The sequence below is a fragment of the Pempheris klunzingeri genome, chromosome 5 (assembly GCF_042242105.1).
Source record: "Pempheris klunzingeri isolate RE-2024b chromosome 5, fPemKlu1.hap1, whole genome shotgun sequence".
NCBI classification, from domain to species: Eukaryota; Metazoa; Chordata; class Actinopteri; order Acropomatiformes; family Pempheridae; genus Pempheris; species Pempheris klunzingeri.
This window is the reverse complement of record NC_092016.1, coordinates 28,035,117-28,051,672: the sequence shown is the minus strand read 5'-3', so window position 1 is coordinate 28,051,672 and position 16,556 is coordinate 28,035,117. Positions and strand designations below refer to the sequence as shown.

Below are 16,556 nucleotides of genomic sequence, written 5' to 3'. Positions count from 1 at the left end.
TTTACAGCTAGTTGTCATCAGTGGGTCCTCCTGTATGTTAAGTGTGTTATTCTATTGAAATCGATTACGACGCAGAATTCCGACAATCATGAAAGCAGCATGATTTGTCTTTGGTCACCATAGCAACAAGACGCTATGCGGCACTCGTTGTTCATGACTCTTCCGACTCTTCGCGTTTTCTCACAGAACATTAGGAGAATTATAATTAATTAATTCTTTCGCAACAAGTGGGCCGTAATTGGAGAGCACCACTTCAGAATAACTGCCGGCACAACTCCAAACAAGACACTAGCTGTGACCGTGCCGGACATGCCTTTGCAAGTGACGGACTACTCCTGGACACAGACAGACTCGACGGTCTACATTAGTGTGCCTTTAAAAGGAACGAGAGCTGGGAAAGTGGACATCCTGTCTTCAGACGAATACCTCAAGGTAAAGTTAAAGCTAAAGCTAAAAAAGAACCCTTTTATTGTATATGTCACACAATATTTGATGTGGCTTTTACGACAGTCACGCACACGTAGAAATGCACAACTGAAGAACAACACACGTTTACACATGGGGAGGTGTGAAATTACGTTCTCGGGTCCTGTTTTAAGCCAAGATAAATATCAAATAACAAATAAAATATAGAAAATAGAGGTCCTATATAAAATAGAATAGAAGTACTAAAATAAAATAGAAGCACTAGGTAGGTGTGTGTGTGTGTGTGTGTGTGTGTGTGGGGGGGGGGGGGGGGTGTCAGCAGTCTGACAGCTTCTGGAAAGAGCAAATGCAACAAAATAAACAGTAAAAACATTTTCAATAAAAATGTTTTTCCACTTTCTTTTCCTTGCAGGTGCATTTCCCACCATATCTATTTGAGGCCTTCCTGTCTGAACCCGTTGATGATGTCAGAAGCACAGCAAAGGTTGGGAATGGAGTCGCAGTATTGAGTTTGCCAAAGAGGACAAACAAATTATGGGAGCATCTGATGATAAATACAAGTAAGAGCATCTACTTGACCTTGTAGTTATTTTACTAAACCATTCAATGTGCCATCTAGCTCATTTTTCCCCATGGCAATATAATGATGTATCAATGCCTGGCGAGTCATGTTTTTTTTTTATATTCTTTTTATTGAGTTTTATGGTATGTACAAATAATAATAATAGTAATAATAAAAAGAATAAACTAAAAAACAAGCAAACAGGAAGGCAAGAACAAAAACAAAACAATCCCACCCACCACAAAACTAACTTTGTGCGCTGCAATACAATATACAGAATTTTACAGAAATAAATGCAACCACATATACTTATCACACAAAAAAAAAACATTGCATCCTGTTGGGCCGACCATTGCAGTAATATGCATTTCTTAGCAAGGAATAACAGGATTGTTAATAGAGACCTTGTATCTGTGTCAAAAAGATTACCAGGTGCACGGTTTAACAAAGAGAAAGAGGATGACATTGTGAAACGTTTACCAGTCACTTCCTGGATAACAGAGTGTACACCTTTCCAAAACATTTTGATGTGATCACATGACCAGAACAAATGGATAAATGACCCCTTATGAACTTTACATTTATAACAAAGGTTTGAGCTGTTGGGGAGCATCCTTTGGAGGTGAACAGGGGTGAAGTAAGTCCTATGAAAAAATTTGAAATTTTGTTCATGTATTGAGATGGAAGTACATTTTGGAAACACTCCGTCACAAGGCAAATCATGTTTTTGAGGACTTAACCATCTTAAAGGGCAGTTTTACAGTCAGTGGAGATGCACGTTTAGCCTTGAAATCTTTGAATAAGTCTGGGATTATGCATCGATCAGTCAATACTGCAATGTCAATGCTGGTGCTATATGAATGATATATGAATAAACATTTTTGCCTCCTTTAACACACATAAAACAAAGGCTATATATGACCACAAGGTACACTGTAACTATTCCCAAATTAAATTGTAGTCTTTGTGTCCCTGTGTGGTACGCACCGATATACACACGTAGGTGACTGCAATATTTCAGTGCCATCATCATAATCTTGTGGCAGAATATAACGAGAGTGCTCAAGCTATGATAGTGACACTTAGGGTTCACAATAAGAGCAAAGTTTTAATATAGTCAGTACGCCAAATAGAGCCAGCGGACCACATCAATTAAGGTATCAGGCAACAAATGGGGGAATGTAGACGTAGGGTCTAAAATAGTTCAGATCAGCAAATTCTCAGCTCAGAGAGGAACAGTGCTTAATCATTTTTAATGTCTGTTTGACTTGACTAAAAGTATCCTATATTTTGTTTGTGTTTCAGATGATAAAGAAAGAAAGATGGAGGTCAGACAGAGGGCTCTGCTGAAATACCAGGAAAAGCTTTCTTCAGAGTCCAGAGCCAAGGCAGAGAAACAACATGCAGAGAAAAAATATGCACTGGAAACACTGATGAAGGTAACGTACTCAGTGACAGCAGGGCCTACTATGAACCCAAAGAAAAAAACCTGCTGTGAAATCTAGAAGGGCCTATAAATAGTATGTTTAACATGTTTCAGATTGAAAAGGAAGAAAGAGAGAATATCCAGAAAATGAAAGACACTGAGCGAGAGAAAACCACAGCAGAGCTGGCGGCATGGCAACTGAGACAGAAACAAAAAGCAGAGGAATCCGTCCAATTAAAAAAGCAGGGAGACAAGCAAAACAAACTGAAAGCCATGACAGAGAATCGGCAAAGTATATGCTCAGATGGAGGTAAGATCAAACTGGGTGAGTCATTTCCTGTGTGGTCTATTGTCCCTACACTAGTTGGCTTTGTTATTTTAATGAACACATTCCTGCATTTAGATCATAGAGGTAACAGTGAAGCAAAGACCAAGAAAGATCACTTGCCTGCTCCAAGACTTGTTGGAACCATTCAAGTCACATTTACGCCGCGGGTTTTCCCGACAGCCCTCAGGGAATCAAGAGTACCAGAGGAGGAAGAGGTGAGAATTGTAATCTCCTTTTCTGCCATCTGCAGGATTTTCCTTTGTTGTTACACAGAAGTGAACATAATGTGGAAGGACACCTAAGGAGGAATCATTCAAAACTTGCAGTGCACTGTCACTCACAGTTGACACGTGTGTTGGAAACTTTTCGTCCGGTTCTTATATTGGCAGCTCAAGAACTCGACGGAGGTTTTCAGCGCTGGGCTCATGACGGACCCCGGGGGGCCGGTCAGAGGAGCCCCCTCTGGTGTGTGTGTCCCTCTGGTGTGTCCTGTCCTGTTCTGTTCCCAAACATCTCATGTTTAAATGCTTGTTGGATATCATAAAGTACGTAACCATTTCTGATTAACTGTTTAGGTTCGTGCGTCACAGATAGCACGTTCCTGTAGTGATGTTATGGTAATCAAACAGTTGGATGTTGGTTGCAAGGCGTGTATCTATAATCAAACTTCAGAATATGTTTTGCACAACAAAAGCACTACAATCAAGATCTGTCTAGTACATTCTGTCTATCTGCTTCACAAAACAATACAGGAGAAGCCACGTCTGTGGAGGTCAGATTGACATATTCTGTTCACTCTCATGAGGAGAGAGTAACTTTATTTGAGAAGGCCTGAAACATTCTATGGTCATATTAAATTCTAACTCAACACATGGGCTCTGAAAAGATCATTATCACCCACTGGGAATCTTTCCAAAGATGAAAGACACAAGCCTAGCATTGGTTGATACTACTTATACTGTAACTTCAGCTGCTCTGGCTATGGTAGGAATGCACGTAGGAAGGAAGGAAGAAATACTGCTGTGTAAACATTTATCTGTAAAGCTTTTCCCACTAAAACTTTTGTATCATACCAGTAACCTCCTTGTATGTAATACAACTATCATAAAGGTGCTGCTGAAAGTTTAGAGTAGACATTTTGGCATTCATTCATTTCCAGGGTCCTGGTTGCAGACTTGAGTCCAAATGCAGGACATTTTACATTAGCAAATCTCAAAGTGCTATTATTGCACACTCTTGGCATTCTGTCAGTCAGCTTCATACTATCACCTGGAATGGTTTTCAACAAGCCTTTAGTTCATTTGTGTTACTTCTTGCCTTCTTAATGTGTTTGAGACCAGTTGTTGTGCTGTGCAGGCGTAGGGTTGGTACACAGTTCTATACAGTGAATAGTCTTCCTCAACTAAGAAAGAGAAATGGCATCATTAGTTTAAGACATGAAGTTCAATCAGTCCAGAAGTATTTTTGATATTTAGCAAGCAGGATGGAGAAGGCAGCTGGGCCGGAACCGTTTGCCTGATGGCGGCAGTCCAAAGAGTTTGTGGGGAGGGAGTGAGGGGCCCCTGACAATGTTCAGTGCCCTGCTCCTGCAGCGGCTCTGGAAGAGTTCTTGGACAGAGGGGAGGGAAACTCCAATGACCCTCAAGGGATGGCCCTCGGCATGATCCCGGAACTAGCTGCCTCTCTGTCCGCCCGGAACGGTGTCTTCCCCTCCAGCTGTATGGTCGTGTCTGGGATGCTGTCATGGAGCCATGTTTCCAAACACAGAGAGAGAGCAAACACAGCAGTCTCTCCTCTCTCTGCGGGTTTCTAGCTGCAGACGTAGCTCGTCCAGCTTGTTGTCGAGGGAGCGGACATTAGAGAGGAGCAATGGTACTGATGGTCTGGAGGGGTCAGCCTTTAGCCTGCCATGGATCTCTGACAGGATCCCGCACTGGCGTAGTATGTCCAAAACACAAACGAGCACCGCAAGTCTTGCATCTTTCTTTGCCCTGATGTTTAGTAAAGTCTCTCGGCTGTAGGTTTTGCAGACTGAACATCTGGGATAGGCAAAACTTTCGCTGTCGCTGATCCCGAGAGGGGCCGCTGCATCTGTGTGCACCGCCATCGTCATGGAAACAGAACATTTATAATAGAAATAATATAACAATATAAAACATTAACAGAAAGTAGAGTTTCTGTTATCAGTGCTTTGTGAGGGAAATGAAGACTAAGATTCTACTTTTCATATGTTGTCCAAATAGTGGCTCAAAAACCAAGCTGCAGCCAGACGGGAAGTGAGTGCGGACAGTGAAGAGTTGAAGGACCTGAAGGCTGAGAAGAACCCTGATTGGTTAAAGGACAAAGGCGAGTAAGTAAAGTCTCCTCTCAAAACTATCTAACAGTACTTCTTTTTTCTGAAGCAGAATTACTCAAATTTGACTGTTTCTCTCAGCAACTGTTTCGTGGCAGGGGACTACCTGGGTGCAGTGAATGCCTACAACCTGGCTGTCAGGCTCTACAGGAATATCCCAGCTCTGTATTCAAACAGGGCTGCATGTCATTTGAAGTTAAGAAATCTTCACAAGGCCATTGAGGATTCAACTCAGGTCTGTACTGTTTGACATTATCCATGTTCATTTGCACTCCACTATGCTGCTCATTGAATTAAAGCCTCATTGCACATATTGATGTGTTGAAACTTGCAAAAAGCAGTAAGGTATAACTTATTGGTTTATAATACCTGGAATAAGGAGAGAGGCAACAGAATTTGTGTCTTCTCATTGTGTAGGACACTTGTAATATTTGCACTTAACCAAAATTGGCTTGTTTACAGGAAAAATGGCTGTTTACACCCAAAACGATGTATAGAGATGTGGTTGTGATCACTAGTTTGTGCAGGCCTGTTGGCGAAACTACATGTTTTCAATATGTCTGCAGTTGTTATGAATGTAGAAAATCAGAGGAAGGAGGACTCAAAAACACGACTCAGACAGCAGGCGGTTTAGGTAAAACGTTCTTGCTTGAGTCACACGTAGGCAGGGAGACATCAGGCAAATGACCCAGTGAGGGTTAGGCAGAGATGAAGTCGGGACGCAAGCAGGAATCAGACAAACCATGGACACCATAAACAAGGAGAAAATGGGGGAATGCTTATCACAAAAGAACGCAGGACATGACAATATGCCCTCCTCTAGGGACGGCACCTAACATCCCAGTCAATTCAGTTTGACGACAGTGAAAGTCCTGCATGAGCTCAGGACCATAATGCTGCTGGCCGAGACCCATGACCTCTTCTCGGGTCCGTATTCTTCCCAGTCCACCAGGTACTGATGTCCACAACCGCAGTGACGATGGCAAGAAGGCCCTTCACAGTGTATACAAGACCTCCATTAATGATCCGGGGGGTGCAGGGGGCTTGGAGGTGGGATCCAAGGTACTCTCCTTTACTGGCTTGATCATGTGAAAGTGGAAGGTGTGATGCGTTCTGAGAGACCTGGAATGGCAGAGCTGGATAATCACAAAGTGGATTACTTTACTTACATACAATGTATCCTGTATGTAATGTATCCTCTGTCCGCTTATAGTGGAATAGTGAAATATAGCAAAATTGCTGGGCTCCACTCCGTATCCAGAGGCACTCCCACATTAAAGCATGATCAAAGTGGGCACTGATTTTTTCCCAACTCTAGGAAAAGTGGTGCTTGTCACCTGTTGGTACACTGGTAAGGGGAGAGGCTATAGGCAGAGTCAGGTAAAGTGTTGGGTGCATATGCAACCCAGATTAGATGCCCCTGGTTGGGCTGCTCTGTTTGGCCTTTGGGCTGGGGGTGGTACCTGGAGGAGAGAGTGACAGAGGAGAGAGTGACAGTGGCCTTAAGGAGGGAATGCAAAGCTTTCCAAAAATGGTCGATGAACTGCAGACCCTGGTCTGAAATAACATTGCCCCTGCAATCATGACTTGACAGTAATCCACTCACTTACTAGTGCTCTTGTAAGTATTTCTGGCAACAGGACTGTGAGGCAAAATAAACTACAGTGTGTGTTTTCATGGTAATGTAGGAACATGTCAACCAGTGCAACAACCTGGCTCATTGATATGAATTGAACAGTTTTTGGACAACTATGGAGCTCTATAGCACAGAGGAATAAAAAAGATCAGGTTTTGTAAACACAAACAATACTTGATGGTTTAACCAAGTAATTGTTGGTTTAGATCGGCACATGATATTTGTTGACAAAACAAAATCGCCAAACTTACCATATTTTCCACTTAAGTGCACACTGGAAGCTTTGCATGACTCACTGGGACACCCTGATGAAACAGAGACATAGTTGTTACTAGTTCCACCTGAGCTTTTCCTTCCATCAGTGTCAAGTCTTTGCAATTTTCATCTAAAACATATTTGGATGTTTGTTCCATTTACTTTCTATACAAACTGATGAACCTGTATTTACAAACTCGTGTGTTTGTCATGTATGAACTGAAGCATTTGTGTGTGTGTGTGTTTTGGTAAAGATAAGAATAAACCTGTCTCTCTGCAGGCACTTGATCTGTTGGCTCCATCGGTTACTGCCAATGCAGCTGCCAGAGCAAGAGTCCATGTCCGCAGAGGAACTGCTTTCTGCCAGCTTCAGCTCTACGCAGAAGGTTTGAGCAGCAACAGTTTTTTGATTCAATACACTATACACTTTTCATTTTAGATTTTGTTTTCAATGGGACACTCACAGTTATAAAGTACAACAACATCACCACTTTCTGTCTGCTGTTTAAAGGTAGAGCAACAACACATGACTAGCATGTTTTTCAGAATGATTATTGAATAGCTGAACAAGTGACCATGTCCACCTAGTCTGTGCTGTCAGCTGATCTACATGTAACATCTTTTTTTCAGGGCTAGAAGACTACCAAGCTGCTCTCAAGATCAACCCTTACAATGATGCACTGCAGGCAGACGCACAAAGAATCAGAGACATTGTTCAAGGCACTGCAGCTAAGCCCAAGACACAGTGAGACACACAAAAAAACTGTTTGTGTTGTGTATAGCTGTTTATTGTTTGTGTCACTAAATTAGTTTAAATTAATTTAGTTTAATAAATGAAAAGAGAACCGAAGGCTGTTGCATATCTGAAACCATACAGTAGAATCCTAAATTTAATCCCTGCTGTCTCATTGGAAGCTGGAAAAGGTATACAGCTGCGCACCTGAACAAATATTATACTGCACCTACTACAACTACTATTAAATGTTTTGGCATGCTTCCTCTTCAGCATACTTTCTGCACACAACTACAGAAACCATTCAAACATCAAAAGGTTCAGCTCGACTTTTCTAGCTATTCCATCTTTATACCATTTATACTTTAAAATGTTCAGCTTTTTTCAACTTTAAAAAAAATGGAATTCTGTTGGACGAATCTTCAAATCCTCTTCAACTTCTTCAGCTTTGAAAGGCTTATGCTTCTTCATGCTTTCAGCTACAGACTTCATTCAACTTTGAAACAGGTCACAAGACCTTCAGCTATTGCCGCAAATCTTTTATGGTTTTGTCAATATCACAGTTCTAGTTTTATGCTTTTTTTCACTCCTTTTTAGAGTTTATAATGGGTGTGTATTGCGCTCCTTAGAGTGGGTGATGTCATCAGTGATGTCACCCACTGATGGTCTTCATGATCTCTTCCCGCTTCTTCAAACCTTTTAATATCCACAACTTAAACCTTTTATCCACCATTTCTACATCAAAATCTAGAAAAATGTGTCCTCTTTAAGACCATGTAATCATTTGAGCGTTTAGACTCACAGTTCTTATATTTTCTGCCCCAAAGCAACAAGAGAGCCCTTCAACTCTCTCATTCACTCTAATGTTATTAAGGCTCTGAAACTTTTCAGCAAAACCACAAATGTTGGATTTTTAAAACAGTGATATTGAGGTCATTTTTAAACTTTATCCAAAACAAATTACACATCTTCATCTTCAACAGCTTCTACAGATGGTCATAGTGACAACGGTTCATCTGTATGACCTACTGTCTCTACAGGGCTCTCTGCGCTCTCAACAGTTAGGCTCCTTCATGACACTTTTCAGGTCCCAGATACAGTAACACAGCCGCTGGGATTGGCTGATTGGACTCCCAGCTGTTTGGACTTCACTTGCGCTCTGATACTACTGCTACTCGTACTATTACTACCACTTGTAATACTACAGCTACTACCTGTATTACTAGTACTACAGCTATTAGTACTATTACTACTACCTCTACTGCAACTACTGATACTACCTGTTTACACAGGTACAGAGCAATGAGCAATGAACTGGAGTTTGACACATTACTTTCATGTGAACCTCCATTAAATGTCTGATCCAGGACTGAGATGACAGTTAACAACAGGAGGCCGATCCTTTACTGATGTGACATGCACTCATAGGCAGTAGGAAATCCCAGCGCTCAAATCATGGATCCTTAACCTATGAACTTCTACTGGGAGTTCTCAGCTGAAGGAAATTGGGTAACTTGTGAAGTTTGACACCCCACCCCCCCACCCCTCCATATTTTTTCAGCTGATTTTTCATTCAACTCAAAAGTCAGTACTCCAGTTTGGTGTCAGCTTTTCAGTAGCTGCTCCTTCATTCAAAGGTCAGCAATTCAGTTTGACATCAGCTTTTCAGTAAGGCAGCATTCACAGTGCAATTTCTTCAGTAACAGCATTCTCTATTCTCTAGTCTCTAGCTACAAAATCCGCATGCTCAGAGCGCCCTCGTATGGGCAAATGTTGCAGTTCTTAAAATGAAATTAGAATAATGGATGATCACCATGTAAATTAATTGAATGCATTATTTATTTTCAAAATTAAGTTTGCCATTGCAGCTATTCAGTATAAGTATCTAAGATCACACATAATAAAATGAAAGCACTTAACTTCAGTGTGTCTGGCCGCAGTTGCTCTTTTTGCAAATGAAAATTTCTCCAACCTCTTAGGTGTATTTTCTGTCACTATATTATAATAAGAGGTGGTAATTTAGTATAAAACCAACGTTTTTGATGTTTTGCAATTACAGTGAAAGGAGTCTAATTAGCCAAAAATAAAAGATAAGTCAATTAGAATAAGAACTGTCAGGGAATATATTTATAGTATATCTGACATGCACACAAGAATGCTGAATTCAGTGAGTTGAGCTGAGTGATTCAGAGCTGGATCTATATTTTTTAGGCACAAATATTAAGGCATTGTTCATTTGAACACATTTGTATGACACATACCATTAGTTTTTTAATTAAGTATAGATTTTTTTGAAAGAATATTTTAAGCAATTATAACTTAATGTTAAAAGAATTGGTGCAAACAAAATTACAGCATCATTTTACACAAAACACCTTTTCAATAAATTTTAACTTTCAGTGTTAATGAAAAACATCATTCTGTTATGTGAAGGTTAAACAATGTTAAGGAGTATTTAAATCTTGATTCTCTTTGAAAACACATGGACTGTATGTATAGGTATGTATAGCCTGAAATGAAAGTGGTAGGCTTTGATCAAAATCTTTGCAGTACTTAAAGTCAATAGCGTTGTGCTGATCTAAGAGCTGATCCCCCACCTCTGTCCTGTTGACCACTATTGGTCATACTGAGCAGCAGAGGAAATTTGAAAAAATGAACATGAATTTGTTTGACAGAACTGTTGTTTGTTTATTTGTTTTCTTTCTTTCTGATCCAATTAATCACAACCCAACAGATCGTTACCCTTTAGAGGGACCTGCCCCCAGGTTGGAAACCATTGGATTTAACCATTTAAAACTATATAAAGTAGTTACACGCAGTTCCACCTAAACCAAGCACAATGCTGCTCATTTATTGACACATCAAATGGTAAATGGTCTGCATTTGTATAGCGCCTTTCTTGTCATTTCAACTGCTCAAACACAACACAGGAGGAATCTAAGTTGGAGGAGACTATTCTTTCATACTCATTCACACACTGAAGCTGTTTCAGGAGCAAGTTGGGGTTCAGTGTCTTGCCCAAGGACACTTCGACATACTGACCCATAGGAGCTGGGGATCGAACTACAGACTTTCTGATTGAGGGACGACCCACTCTACCACTGAGTCACAGCCGCTGCATCAGTATTAACACTTTAATAATGTCATACATGATAATATAAAAATCACATAAGACATTTTTCTGCAAAACAAGTCCGTTTAGTTTTGATACTTTAAGTACATATTGCTGCTAATACTTCATTACTTTTACTTCAGAAGGACTTTGAATGCAAGACTTGTATTCAATTTAATTCAATCGTTTTATTATCATATGTAGAAATAAAAGCAAGTTTCAGACAAAAAAGTTTCACCACAATGAAATTCTTGCTTTGCCCTCTCGCCTTCAATGTTGCTTCGGGATTTTAAAAAAAATAGATAAATAGAAAAATAAACCGTAGTTATACATAACAACTATGCACAGTTCAAGTGGTATATACAATTCAAGTAATAATTGCACATGAATATGTGTGTTGCACAAGGAACTTGTGTATGTGTGAGAGGGGGGCTTCTATGTGGTGGGGGTCGGGGTAGTGTGTTGCATCTGTTGATGAGTCTGATGGCTTGTGGGTAGAAACTGTTCTTAAACCTGGAGGTCCTGGCCCTCACGTGAGGACATCTAATAGCCAGAATACTAATTGTCACTAATAGTCACAGAAAGTGGAGTTGAAGCCCAGGTTAAGCAGTTTAGTGGCAGCATCCTGTGGTGTTCTGAATGTGAGCTAGCACCAAAGCACTTTATAATGATTGGAGTGAGTGCTACTGGCCTGTGGTCATTCAGTGAGGTAGCCGGACTCCTCTTTTGGACTGGGATGATGGTGGTGGATGGTGGTGGATTTGAAGCAGGATGCAGCATCTTTTATAAAAGATAGACCATTCTCTAACCATTATCACTCTACCCTGGTAAATCAGTGTTTTATGAAGCTGAATTCAGATTGCAGAGATTTGTAAATTGTTGCTGTTCTTTGGAAACAGACTTCATGGGAGAGTCTTTTTTGGTGTGCAAATTGAGGTCAACTGATCAGACCACACAATGGGTCAGGACCCAGTTAACTCCAAGTCTGCCTTAAGGACATAAAGTCCTGGATGAGCAGCAATTTTCTGCTGCTAAACTCAGACAAAACTGAAGTTATTGTGCTTGGCCCTAAACACATTAGAGACATATTTCCTAACAATATATGCTACAACAATAATGCTGGATAGCATTACTCTGGCCTCCAGCACCACTGTAAGGGAATATGGGGGCTATATTTGATCAGGATTTGTCCTTTAACTCCCACATAAAACATATTTCATGGACTCCATCTATGTAATATTGCTAAAATTGGGCCCATCCTGTCTATAAATGTTGCAGAAAAATTAGTCCATGCATTTGTCACTTCCAGGTTGGACTATTGCAACTCCTTATTATCAGTAAGTCCTGAAAGACTCTCCAGCTGGTCCAGAATGCTGCTGCTCATTTACTGATGAGAACTAAGAGAAGAGATCATGTTTCTCCTGTACTGATTTCTCTTCACTGACTTCCAGTAAAATCCAGAATAGAATTTAAAATTCTTCTCCTCACCTCTTAATGGTCATATCTTAAAGTTTTACCAACTAAGTTAACTAACTAACTTGGTATCTTCCCCGGAGCCTTTTTATGCTTTTCTCATCTCTCAGGTCTCTGTGGATCATGGATCATGGATCCTGGCTGCGGTTCTCTGGTTTCCATGAATCACTGCTGCGGCCCATTGTCTGCCACCACTTTTCGGTAATATCAGTCATGTTACTATTATAATATAATAATATTTAATAATTTATTTAGGAACCACCAGTAGACCTGCAGTCTGGGAGCATAGTGCTCTAGTGGGGTAGTACGGTACTATGAGTTCTTTAAGGTATGATGGAGCCTGACCATTAAGAACCTTTTAGGTGAGGAGAAGGATTTTAAACTCTATTCTAGATTTTACTGGAAGCCAATGAAGAGAAGCCAGTACAGGAGAAATATGGTCTCTTCTCTTAGTTCTCGTCAGAACACAAGCAGCAGCGTTCTGGACCAGCTGGAGAGTCTTTAAGGACTTATTGGAGCAGCCTGATAATAAGGAGTTACAATAGTCCAACCTAGAAGTGACAAATGCATGGACTCATTTTTCTGCATCATCTATAAAGAGGATGGGCCTGATTTTAGCAATATTACGTAGATGGAAAAGGGCAGTTCTCGAAATCTGTTGTAATGTGGGAGTTAAAGGACAAATCCTGATCAAATAAGACTCCCAGATTCCTCACAGTGAAGCTGGAGGCCAGAATAATGCCATCCAGAGTAGTTATGTTTAGCAGCAGAAAGTTGCTGCTCATCCAGGACTTTATGTCCTTAAGGCAGACTTGAAGTTTAGCCAACTGATTGGATTCATCTGGCTTCATTGATAAGTATAACAGTGGAAATTAATGGAGTGCTTCCTGATGATATTACCCAAAGGAAGCATATATAAGGTGAATAATATTGGTCCAAGCACTGAACCTTGTGGAACTCCATGTCTAACTTTAGTGTGGACGGAGGACTCATTGTTAACATGTACAAACTGAAATCAATCTAATAAATAGGCCTTAAACCAGCTTAATGCAGTTCCTTTTATGCCAATGAACTGTTCCAGTCTCTGTAATAAGATGTGATGTCCTCTGTCTGATGCCATAAGGAGGTCATTTGTAACCTTCACCAGTGCTGTCTGGATATAGGTCTATAATTGGCTAATACACCTGAATCAAGAGTAGGCTTTTTCAGGAGAGGTTTAATTACTGCTACTTTGAAGGACTGTGGTACGTAGCCTGTTAGTAAAGACAGTAAGGACGTGCCAATTAAGGGCAGGACTTTCTTAAGTTACAGAGACTGGAGCAGTTCATTGGTATAAAAGGAACTGCATTAAGCTGGTTTAAGTCCTATTTATTAGATCGATTTCAGTTTATAAACGTTAACAATGAATCCTCTGTCCACACTAAGGTTAGACATGGAGTTCCACAAGGTTCAGTGCTTAGACCAATACTCTTTATCTTATATATGCTTCCTCTGGGTAATATTATCAGGAAGCACTCCATTAATTTCCACTGTTATGTAGATGATACACAATTATATTTATCAATAAAGCCAGATGAACCCAATCAGTTGGCTAAACTTCAAGTCTGCCTTAAGGACATAAAGTCCTGGATGAGCAGCAACTTTCTGTTGCTAAATTCAGATAAAACTGAAGTTATTCTGCTTGGCCCCAGACACCTTTTCTACCAACATAACTGCTCTGGATGGCATTACTCTGGCCAGCCAAATGTCTGCCATCATATTCACAGATGATGCAGAAAAATTAGTCCATGCATTTGTCACTTCTAGGTTGGACTATTGTAACTCATTATTATCAGGCTGCCCCAATAAGTCGTTAAAGACTCTCCAGTTGGTCCAGAACGCTGCTGCTCGTGTTCTGACGAGAACTAAAAGAAGAGACCACATTTCTCCTGTACTGGCTTCTCTTCATTGGCTTCCAGTAAAATCTAGAATAGAGTTTAAAATCCTTCTCCTCACCTAAAAGGTTCTTAAGGGTCAGGCCCCATCATATCTTAAAGAGCTCATAGTACCGTAGTACCCCACTAGAGCACTGCGCTCCAAGACTGCAGGTCTACTGGTGGTTCCCAAAGTCTCCAAAAGTAGTGCAGGAGGCAGAACTTTCAGTTATCAGGCTCCTCTCCTGTGGAACCTCCTTCCAGTTTGGGTTCGGGGGGCAGACACCCTCTCTACATTTAAGAGTAGACTAAAAACCTTCCTTTTTGACAAGGCATATAGTTAAGGGCTGGATCAGGCCTTAGACCAGCCCCTAGTTATGCTGCTATAGGCTCAGACTGCCGGGGGACTCCTATGGGGCACTAGGCTCCTCTCTATTCTCTATCCTCCTCTTCCTGTCCATCATTATGTCTCATGTCAGCCAAATGTCTGCCTCTAACTTGCTATCTTCCCCGGAGCCTTTCTGTGCTTTCTCATCTCTCAGGTTCCTGTGGATCCTGGTCCTGGTCCTGCTGCTGTGGTTCTGTGCTTCATGAATCACTGCTGCGGATCATTGGCCACTCGTCATGTTTTTCAATAATATCATACTGTTAATCTTTTAGTCACATTCCTATTGTTAGTGCTATAGTCACTGCTAGTACGTTGGTTGCGGTTTGTGTTGTCTCTCTCTCTCTCTGTCTCTCTGTCTCTCTCTGTCTCTCTGTCCAACCTCCACCCAACGCAGACCCCTACAGAAGCCGCCCACATTGAGCCTGGGTCTGTTCGAGGTTTCTTCCCATTCAAGGGGAGTTTTTCCTTGCCACTGTTGCTCAATATAATATCTGATGCTTGCTCATGTGGGAATTCTTGAATCCTTAATTTTGAATTCCTGAATCATTGGGTCTCTCTCTAATTAAAGAGTTTGGTCTAGACCTGCTCTTTATGTAAAGCGGCTTGAGATAACGCTGTTGTGAATTGGCGCTATATAAATAAAGATTGATTGATTGATTGATTGATTGAAGTAGCCCAGTAGGAATGGGGTCTAGGACACCAGCTGACGGTCTGGATGAGATTATTGAAGCCAATTCAGGAAGATCAGTTGGAGAAAAACAGTCCAAATGCACATCAGGTCTAACAGCTGTTTCTATGATTCCTAAGTTTGAGGTTTAATCAGAGAGTGTTGAGGGCAGGAGGTGATGAAGTTTGTCTCTAATAATTCGAATTTTATCATTAAAGAAGCTCATGAAGTCGTTGCTACTGAGCTCTAAAGGACCACAAGGATCAGTGGAGTTCTGGCTCTTTGTCAGGCCTGGCTAACGTGCTGAACAGAAATCTAGGGTTGCTTTTATTTTCTTCTATCAGTGAGGCATTACAGAGGGCCTTTCTATAAGTTTTAAGACTGTCTTGCCAGATTAAGCGGGAGTCTTCCCTATGACTATAGAACATTGTCAGTACTATAGTCATTATTATTTTGGCTGTTTGTTGTACTCCCATGCATAAATTGCTTGGTTGGTGCGACAGCTCTGTTAATGTATTAGCTGCAGGTTCTAACAAGCTGTCCAGGCCTTCTTGAATCCCCTTAACATAACACTAATTTGTAACTTAATGCATGTTAGTTGTCTACAAAACAGCTTTGAAATGTGGGTCCACCGAAAAGATTTTTTGTCAGTCCACTGATCTAAGCAGATCAGAGCTCCTATCCTGCCAAACACGTGAGTGACTGAAGTAGCACTTGAAGACCTCGACCACACACCCTGCCCTCTGTCAGGGGACACAATTGAAATCTGTAAACATGCTGCAAAGCCGCTTTTTTTCTAATCTCCTAATCAAATGGGCCAAAAGCTTCCCAAAGAATTATGAATGGTTGAAATTTGGTGTCAAAGGACTGGCATCTCTAAGAGGTATTAATTTGTAGTGGGGCTTCATTCTGGCAGGGCAGTTAGAGTAAATGACAGTCAGTGAATTACTTTTCTAAGCATTTGAGAAGATAAACACAATTCCAGCATGCATAGACAAGAGTTCAAGTGTTATTACAAAAGACTAATGCAAGTGCTAGGGATGGAGCAAGTGAAGATACAATGGAGCAAGTGGTATACAAAAAGGTCCTCAGAGGAATTCACTGAATGACTTAGCAGTGGTACGAAAGATGAAAGTTTTATTCTGACAGGTATCTAGAGCAGGAGACAAAACACAAATCCCCTCAGAGTGTGTTACAAAATATTTTTCAATATTATATTCACAAATTTGTGTTTCTGTATGTTTTACCCTCTTAATGCTATTCAACACCTACAGAAAGCATGCT

The 16,556-nt window shown here is 40.8% G+C and overlaps 1 protein-coding gene across 2 annotated transcripts; it reads left to right on the top strand.

Moving 5' to 3' along the window:
- The first annotated feature begins 309 nt into the window (after positions 1 to 309).
- dnaaf4 (dynein axonemal assembly factor 4) lies at positions 310 to 12,554 on the top strand. Of its 2 annotated transcripts, XM_070830821.1 has the most exons (10): positions 310 to 432; positions 839 to 986; positions 2,294 to 2,427; positions 2,529 to 2,724; positions 2,818 to 2,957; positions 4,986 to 5,092; positions 5,177 to 5,330; positions 7,267 to 7,372; positions 7,617 to 7,731; positions 12,415 to 12,554. In XM_070830821.1, the coding sequence occupies exons 1-10, from the start codon at positions 310 to 312 to the stop codon at positions 12,530 to 12,532; spliced, it is 1,341 nt and encodes a 446-aa protein (XP_070686922.1). In that variant the 3' UTR covers positions 12,533 to 12,554. The 2 variants fall into 2 exon arrangements, with proteins under 2 accessions (XP_070686922.1, XP_070686923.1); XM_070830822.1 differs by lacking the exon at positions 12,415 to 12,554 and having other exon boundaries at positions 7,617 to 7,776.
- Positions 12,555 to 16,556: the final 4,002 nt, after the last annotated feature.